We start from the raw sequence: 8,857 nt of genomic DNA on the forward strand, positions 1-8,857 counted from the left end.
GAGGTGTTAATCAGGTGGTCACGGCAGCAGGTCATGTGACGTAAACAAGTTCTGATATTTCTGCTCATGTCCAGCGTTCTATTAATTGTTAGAAATGCATTTGCACCTTTTTTTTAAAGTAAAAAGTTCATGGAAGTAGAGGAATGACACTCAAGTGACTTCAGAATTTGATGGCGGAGACCTGGCGTTCAGGCGGAATGTTGGTCTGGAATGTTTTACTTGTGTTTTTCAGATCACACGGATGCGGATCAGCCGATGGAGGGACACACTGCTGTGAGTCAGCCTCAGGACAGATGGTCGCACATCTCAAAATGAAAATTGATTCATTAGTAAGACTTTTTCTCCCCTTGCAGGTGTCTGAAAACCCTCACGCAGAGTTCGGCCTGACCGACAACATCCAGGTAACACACCCACATGCGTTCAGTGCAATGAGAGGATAAGACTCAGACTCCCATGATGCTCTGCTGCCCTCAGAGGACGGTGGAGAATGAGAAGGCGAGTGGTGAGAAGATCTCCAAGCAGAAGGTGGACCTGCAGGCGCTGCCCACCCGAGCCTACCTGGACCAGACAGTGGTACCCATCCTGCTGCAGGGCTTGTCAGTGCTCGCCAAGGAGAGGTAAGCAGTCTGCTGTCACGCCGCTTTCATTAACGGCAAAAATTGAACGGCATCACACTGCTCCGATGAACCGCAGTAGTGGGTCACGCTGTCTGGTGAGATGAGAGCAGAGAAACACGCAGGTTCGAATGCTGTTTCCACATCATCGATTCTTTTCTTTCAGACCTCCAAACCCCATCGAGTACCTGGCGGCATTTCTGCTGAAGAACAAATCGCAGTTTGATGAGAGAAATTAAGGCTGCGTTAGAATCATGTGACCATAGAAAATTGTTTGTTTATTCATGAGCTGATGTTTTTTTTAAATAATCAATAAACATGCGGATGTTAAAAGTGGTGGCTAAGGTATTTTATTTTGAAAGGACTTTTCCTACCTTTTTTTTTTTTAAACAAGTTTCCCCTGAAACATCTGAACACTAGCAGAGCTGCAGGCTATTAGCCTAGCCTAGCACAAAGACTGGAAGGAGGAGGAACAGTTAGCCCAGCTTAGCATAAAGACGGGAAGCAGCACGCAGGAACTGTCAGCTCGTCAGAAGTTACAGAAAATCTCACAAATCAAATTAAATAGATTTATTTGTTCATCATGTTACAGAAGCCTGACTTTGTTACACAAACAAACTAAATCTCTTCGGCGTGTATCCAGATACAAAAATTACACAGTCAACAAAATATATGATCCCCCCCAAGAAAACTAAAAACAGTACAATATTTTAGGAAACTGCTCGCCTCGCTTCAACTGGTTTCTAGTTATTCAGAATCAGAACTTTCACTGGTATCACTTCTCGGCGCAGCCACGTTTCACGCCTTACAAATAAAAATGCTCACCGCTGCTTCATCTGAAGCGACGCCGATGAAGATGTTTACCGAAAAATCCACCTTAAACACAAAAACAGAGTTGAGTAAATGACATGAAGTGAAGGTCAAGGTTTTCAGCTCCGGCGAGGAAAAATTCTCATCGCGCCGCTTGAAACTTTACGGTAGTTTATCTGATCAGGGCTCCATTCAGAAAACTAGCGTTTGACAAGTCAGAGTTGTACGGGTTGGAGACCGCGAGACATGTACTGGGTTACCGTGACCCCGACACACATGAACATGTGCAGGTGATCGCTCTTTTTTTTTTTTTTTTACATATATGTTACTTGAAGTAATTCTGGTGTGAGAAACGAGAACACGAGGGTTCGCTTGAACTTTGTTCTCGGCTTCGTGAAAACATGGAGATGTTTTGCTCCGCCTTATTTAAGGTGGATCTTTCTTTTAAAATGTTTGCTCAGCACAAACATCCAGCTGCCTGTCTGCATGACATCGGTTATGTCACTTCCTGTCTGTCACACTGACCGCCTGGAACCCAGAGAGGTGGGCGGTGGTTTGTCAGATGTAAAACTGATGAGCGGCCAGGTTGTCCATGAAGGGCTGAACCAGGAAGTCTGTGGAAAAGTAGAAGACCAGGCCGAAGGTGATGGAGATGGGCAGCGCCGGCAGGGCCTTCTTAAAGATGGCGAGCAGCAACAGCGTCAAACACAGGCCCTGGAAGTTGGAGGACAGGTGTGTGTGTGTGTGTGAAGGGTGGGGTGGTGGGTAGAGGAGGAGATAAGAGAGACAGAGGGTGACAGGTATTAGGGGCGACAGTGGGGGACAGGTGTGTGTTTGTGGGCGTGTCAAAGAAGGTTGTTCAAGGTTTTGAGGGACTCACGATGAGTATGGCGACAAAGCAGGCGATTGTGGTGTTCCAGTCTCCGCCGGTTGCCGCGGCCTTCCCAACCAGGACGCTGTAGAAGATGAAGTCACCAAGGCCGAGCTTCACGCCTCCTACACACACAGGAAACACATCACTTCATACAGCAGAAACATACAGGCGGCTGATTGGCTGATATCTCTCTGATGTCACTCACTGTCCTCTTCAAGCTCCTCCTCTGGGTGCGGATGGGACTGCTGCCTCTCAGGCTCCGCCCTCCTGACGCTCTGCTCCACCTCTTCATCTGAGACACAAAATGGTGTCAGATTGATGGCATTTACTGGACATCCAAATATATTAAAAAAAAAGAATGAAATCAGTATTCAAATGTTTAAAAATAACCCACGGTTAGTTTCCCTGATGTGGCTAAACGTCAAAATCAACACTTTATTCTTTATCAGGATCCACGTGAAAGCTCCACCCCCGCTGACCATCTATGGAAAAACACTAACGTCATTGGCAGGTGTCAAAAACAGTTTCTCTTGATGAAATGATTCATCCCTACAGCACCGAAGACACGTGCAACAGTTGGGGTGTTGCCATGGAGACTACTTTAAACTGACGTCAGTCAACCGGGACCATAAACAGGAAGTGAGCAAAAACCACAGGAACGCCTCCGGGGGTCATGAGGTCGTATCAGGTGCTCCTGATCAGCCACTGTTACGGTGCTGCACCTGTTTCGTGTCCTGACTGCTGCGCGTCCATCGGGCTCGCCATCCCCACGGTCCAAACCATAGCAGCTGAACACACAGACACAAACATCTGATCACTCCACTGTAAACATTCACATAGCAACCGCATTGGTGAGTGTTAGCTTAGCATCAGCCCTCAACGCCGACAGGAGCTCCCTTGCTCAGAACTGCTGTGTTGTGCACATAAACACTAAAGTTTGTGTCGTCTTCGTTCCCCCTCTCCTCATTCACTCGTCTCCCTGTGCCATGTTCTTCTTGGGTTCTACCAATGGTACGTGCATCCCCTTCCCAGCGTGTCCCTGGAACTTCAGCTCAAACAAAGGTTCTGTCCCTACAGGTTCTGCAAATGTTTGGAATGTTCCCCAAAAGCAAACCCCAGTAACTCTGCTCTGCTACTGGACAACATTCTCTCCAGCGTCACAGATGTTCTGAGAACGTTCTCCAAGTGTTCCGTGTCCACCAGTGACATCAAACAGGTGCCAACAGGAAGTTGAAGTGGACTCACAGGAGTAGATGAGGGCGGGGAAGATGGGCTCGTTCCGTTCCTGAGCCGTCTCCACCAGCATCCTGAGAGGACCTTTCGGAGAGAGGACGGCCACCAGGTCTGCAATGAGACAAACAACAAAGCATGATGGGAATACTGAACAAACACAGGAGATTGATGCATCAGCTGGTTCTGCTCAGTACTGGCGGGAACTTCCGTCACGTGACCTTGACTATTTTACGTCTTCTTCCTCTAATCGTCCCGTCTGGTTGTGAGTGGGTGTCACGAGCACCAGGTTCCCCGTGAGACATGAAAGCGTCTCAAGGCATGAGGTCTCACCGTAAACGGAGATGGCTCCCAGGATGACCCAGGCCGACCACTCCGGAAGGTACTTGATGAAGACGAGGGCCATGAGGGCGCTGATGAGGATCAGGTAGGCCTGCTGCAGCTGCAGGGGACCCTTCCAGTGGATGCAGATCATCCCCACCGCCCCGAAGTTCCAGATGATCACGCCCACTGTTGGGTAGTCCATCGCCACGTTGTACGTTTTAAAAACTTCGCTGAGACACATGAGGAAAACCACCATGATGCACTTCTATCAATGAACCAGTGGCCTTGGTCTACAGAAGGTGGCGGTCTGATCACGCTGTCAGGCACAACCTACAGACGCTGCGGCCTGCGAGGGCAGCGGTTTGACCCAGACACATCAATAAAGTTGTAGCATTGAATCAACTCACCCCAGATACATGAAACTGAACCAGAAGAGAAGCATGAGGGAGGACAGGATCAGCCAGCCGTGGATGAACTGAACACAAGACATCACAGCGGCGTTAGCAGACACTTCCTGTTCTTGGCCGCCAACGGATGTCAGTCCGCCAAGGAAATCATGTGATCACCGGCATTAGTCTGTCTGTTAGCACCAGATTAGCTTAAACGATCTGACACGTTGGCAACCAGCCGCCTGTTTGTGTCACAACTTGCGATTGGGTGTCGTTTCAGGTGAAGTCAGCCGTGCTTCATCTCACCTTGTAGCAGCGATACTTGTAGAGGACGACCAGGAAGATGGTCATGACCACGATGACGCTGATCATGATGATGGTGTTGAGGACCGAGTTGAGGAGGCGCCGGCCAACAGACGGCGTGTTCTCTGTAAATGGCGTGTAGATCCTGCAGGACAAACATTAACCCTTAGCTGTGAGTGGAGGACGTGGGCGTGAGGCTGCTGACCTTTGACCTACAGTTGCTGGTCCGTCTTCTCGGTGTAGAAGCTGATGGACTTGATGGTGGCGACCACCACCGCCATGCAGAGGGTGACGGGGATGAACAGCATGATGACGTGCTTGGCTCCGTACTTCAGAGTCAGCTCCTCATCGTCTCCCTCCATCTCCTGATCCGAGTTGCTGCCACCGCTGCCGCCGGTAACAGGACCCGCCCGCCGGCTCGGCACCTGCTGGAGCAACAGAGAGTGGCGCTCAAGATCGTCCAACAAGCGCAGGCGATGAGGAACCACCATAAACCTGAGCTTTACCCTTTTGGACACCGTGTCACTCGGGGGGTCAAGATCGGTATCTGGTCTGTAGGAAGGAACCGCTGGATTCTCTGACGGGACCAACGCCGTCCTCTCTGTGTAGAAGTCCTCCTCGCTGTCAGAGGCGTTCATGGCTGCTCTGCAAGACACCGACTAGAAACAAAAAGACAAACAACATGGCGGCTGAACCCTGGGTCTTCATTCACAACAGCAACGCTGAAAGTCCTGAGAACGTCAACAACAACAGAACTCAGTGTAAACGGAGAAAGAGCCAAAAGCGGCGTCACGTGGTTTCCTGATACCTTTGAGGTATTCACACATTTGTCTGCAACCTTTTCCAGTCGGAACCGGCGGTCGGTCCTGTGAGCGGCTGTTGCAGTGGAGAACCCCTTACTTTTCCTGTCCTGCCTCTACACCTGAGACCGCCTTTGAACGTTTACTGACGTCATAAGTCCGTTTTGTGACAGACAGCCGAAACAGTCGCCCCCCGCCGACCGTTTCAGGCCACTCTCTCGCACCCGAGCGCTACGTCCACTTCTTTAAACTCGGTCTGTTTCAGCAAATCGACCGCCGACGAGCATGAAGTCGTCAGAGGACGAGGACCACAAAGAAACGGAAGCTGCGTCACTTCACTCTTTTATTCACGCGGGCAACGTCCCCGGACCGGACCGGACTGAGAAGAAAACGTTACCTGATTGAGATCAGCTGAAGCCCAACGCGTAAACACCGAGGCAACCCGGAACAATCCGTCAGCTGACCGGCACACCACGTGACTTTCAATGACGTCAGGGCATCGAGTGGTATCTCACCACTCATGATTCTTTGTGAAAAATATATTTATTTACATTAATAACCTCTTATTATTATTATTATTATTATTATTATTATTATTATTATTATTATTATTATTATTATTATTATTATTATTATTAGTTATGAAGGACCGATGGCTGGTCATCCTCTCGGCGCGTGTACCGCTCAGGTCTCCGCCCGTGTGACGAATCAGAGAGCGAGCTGGGCGATGCGCGTGCTGTGTGTTAGTGCGGCGTAACGAAAAGGAGTTGGCGGGGTGTTTCATTGTTGTACGGCAGTTGTGTGCGTTCAAGTACCCAACCACACACATCTATTCACCAGCAGTCCTGTATGCCTGTTTATCTCCAATAAACCTTCTTTCAAGTGGACATCTTCTACTGCATTTTTATTGGATGCACCACAGCGGCTTCTAAGTCATTTGTGACCAGTAGATAGTCTCTCCAAAACATTATTATTATTATTGATAATAATCATCAGCATGATAGTCTTTATAATAATACTTCTATTAATACTCATGATAATAATAATAACGATAACAATAATGATACTATAATTATGTTAATCATACGTCACGTCATGTAAGAATACTACTACTACTACTACTACTACTACTGCTAATGATGATGATGATGCTTCTCATAATAATAACAATGATAATAATAATTTAATAAATATGTTAATAACAATAATAATAAAAGTATAAATCTGTTAAATTCTCAGAAAAAAGGGACAAAACAGCAACAATAACAGAATAAATAATAAATCCTAGTTGCTACTCAGCTCAGCTACCAGCTCCATCTGACCTGCTACAATAATTCCAGTTCTGAGGGATTACATCTTAATATTCTCTTTGTCTGTTTGTGTCTTTTATTGTGTATTGATATTCTTATTGTACATGTGTGCGCGTTTACAGAGCCGCTCGTCAAACCTCATTGTACTGTGTATAATGACCATAAAGGCTTTCTATTTATATTTTCTATTTTTCTCTTCCTATTTTCAGCCAGTTATGATAGCCAGTGTAGTAGCCAATTCTGGCCAGAGGGGGGCGACAGGTGCAGATTCCCAGATCCTGATGGAAAAGAGAACATGAAAGGTTGTATGGAACCTTTAGTAAGCATAAAACTTATTAATGCTAATAAATAATTATGAATAAATTATTGATAATAATGACTTTGAGTGGCAACCTTGATGCTGAATGAAGAACGTTTCTTTTTAATCACTGATATAAACTTTTTATTTAAACTCAGCTGATTGAGGAGGTTCCACATATGAGGCCATTCTTGGCATCTAGGAGCAAACATGAAGGCTAAAACACACAAACTCCAACCCACTCTACAAAAACAGCAACTCAAACCTCAGCCGTGAGCAACAAGGGACACGAAGAGGCTAAAATGTAGTTTATGCAATAAAGACATAAAAAATACCCGACAACAACGACTGGAGGCTCAGAGCTAAAAGAAACAAACCTGACCTAAAATTGAAAACTAGAAGCTAAAAGAAACAGCGCTAAGCTGAAAGTTTTAGGTAAAAGAAACAGACGAAAGTGGAAAAACAAGAAGCTAAAACATAAGCCAAAGTACAAGTTGAAAGCTAGAAGCAAAACAAAAACAAGAAGCTAAAATGCAAGCTAAAGGACAGAACGATGAGCTTAAAGCTAAAATTCAAGCAAAACAGCCAGAGGCTAAAAGAAACAACACAAAGCTAAGATGTAAGTTAAAAGAGACAACTATCATCTGAAATTCAAGCCAAAACACAGAACATTAACCTAAAATGTAAGCTAAAATTTACAAGTTGAAAGACTAAAAAAAACAAAAAAAAAACAACAACAAGCCAAAACATAAGCTAAAAGACACGACGACTAGCTGAAAGGGAAAAGACACAAGTCGCTAAAATGTAAGTTGAACGAAACAACGGCAAGATAAAAGCTAAGAGAGACAGCAAAAGGCTAAAATTTAAGCTAAAAGCAACAGTTATGATGACTTGAGGTTTCAGCTGTCAGTGTGATTTTTTTAATTTTTGTTTTGTTTTTTTAATCTTCAGGTTCTCATCTGGACGGTTCCTGGACGTCACCTTGCCGGTGTGGAAAAACCTGAGCCGTGAGGGTGCACAGATGTCAGGTGTCAGCGGGCTGAGGAGGGACACTTATCATTCTTGTCCGCTGTGGCCCATCAGTGTCACCTGGTTAGCTGTTAGCCATTATCTCCTGACGCGGGGGCCCGGGGCCCCGAGAGCCTTGTAAGGCCATGTCTGTTGTGAGAGCAAAGATAAGCAGCATGTTTAGAACAACGTGTGCGCCTCTGTTAAATTTAGAGCCAGTATCACACACAGCTCTCCCTGCTGAACACACTCTGTTCTGCCGCCGCCACCGCATCAGGACCTGAGGTGAGTCCAGCGAGAACGAGAAGGAGCCGTTTACTCTTTCCTGATTCTGCACTGAGGCTGAGAGTGGATGCAGATCGCTGAGGGATGTTGGAGGACATTTGCAGCTAACGTCATACCAGGGGTTCTCTAGGTAGGGTCTGGGGACCGCCCAGGGGTCCTGGAGGGTCTTCACAAGGGTCCTTGTATAAAATAAGTGATTGCTTCATCTGCACAGCTGTGAAATCTGACATCAACACTGACATCATCACCGTCGTTGTCGTCGTCATTCCAACCGTCATAGCTGGAGTGGCGGCCCGGCGGAGCGTCACAGGCACACTGTTGGTAACCTGATACCAATAAATGTAATTAATTACTTGGTACTTGTGATCCTGCTGGGTCCGGTTTGATATCACATGGCGGCGTGATGATGATGGTTTGGAGATCAAATATATCTAAGACTGCCAGAAGGGGGCGTTGCGTTAGCAAACGCCAAGGTGAGTCATTTGTTTGAAGCCTTTGATGAGGATCCCAGTGAAAATGTTAATAAGGACCACGAGCGTTCCGGCGACGATGATCAGTCAGCTGTCTGTAGTTGTTTTCCTCATTGGGACTTCCGTAGCTCTGATCAGACGT

General features: G+C 46.7%; 2 protein-coding genes and 1 long non-coding RNA gene across 6 annotated transcripts in view; 1 reads left to right on the plus strand and 2 right to left on the minus strand.

Annotated features, from left to right (window-relative positions):
• LOC147257949 (uncharacterized) overlaps positions 1-773 on the minus strand; it is a 7,940-nt gene extending 7,167 nt beyond the window's left edge. For both annotated transcript variants that reach the window (XR_015117646.1, XR_015117645.1), the window contains exon 1: positions 1-773. This exon is cut by the window's left edge and continues 275 nt beyond it. This is a non-coding gene — a long non-coding RNA (uncharacterized LOC147257949).
• Positions 1-956, plus strand: part of dpy30 (dpy-30 histone methyltransferase complex regulatory subunit) — a 1,753-nt gene extending 797 nt beyond the window's left edge. The window contains exons 2-5 of the mRNA XM_086212217.1: positions 233-273; positions 354-401; positions 475-617; positions 781-956. Of these exons, the coding sequence (XP_086068343.1) occupies positions 233-273; positions 354-401; positions 475-617; positions 781-853 (305 nt within the window). The 3' untranslated portion in view covers positions 854-956. The remainder of the gene's footprint in view (positions 1-232; positions 274-353; positions 402-474; positions 618-780) is intronic.
• Positions 957-1,169: 213 nt separating this feature from the next.
• psen2 (presenilin 2) lies at positions 1,170-5,811 on the minus strand. 3 transcript variants are annotated; one of them, XM_086212214.1, is made up of 11 exons: positions 5,742-5,811; positions 5,051-5,203; positions 4,761-4,972; positions 4,548-4,689; positions 4,260-4,327; positions 3,862-4,082; positions 3,544-3,642; positions 3,021-3,086; positions 2,504-2,590; positions 2,305-2,420; positions 1,170-2,138 (listed from the first exon to the last, which is right to left on the minus strand). In XM_086212214.1, the coding sequence occupies exons 2-11, from the start codon at positions 5,180-5,182 to the stop codon at positions 1,983-1,985; spliced, it is 1,299 nt and encodes a 432-aa protein (XP_086068340.1). In that variant the 5' UTR covers positions 5,183-5,203; positions 5,742-5,811; the 3' UTR covers positions 1,170-1,982. The 3 variants fall into 3 exon arrangements, with proteins under 3 accessions (XP_086068340.1, XP_086068341.1, XP_086068339.1); XM_086212215.1 differs by lacking the exon at positions 5,742-5,811 and adding an exon at positions 5,353-5,733 and having other exon boundaries at positions 4,761-4,969; XM_086212213.1 differs by lacking the exon at positions 5,742-5,811 and adding an exon at positions 5,353-5,733.
• Positions 5,812-8,857: the final 3,046 nt, after the last annotated feature.

Source organism: Aulostomus chinensis, chromosome 8, assembly GCF_037954235.1.
Source record: "Aulostomus chinensis isolate RoL2024-O1b breed Wild chromosome 8, RoL_Achi_v1.0, whole genome shotgun sequence".
NCBI classification, from domain to species: Eukaryota; Metazoa; Chordata; class Actinopteri; order Syngnathiformes; family Aulostomidae; genus Aulostomus; species Aulostomus chinensis.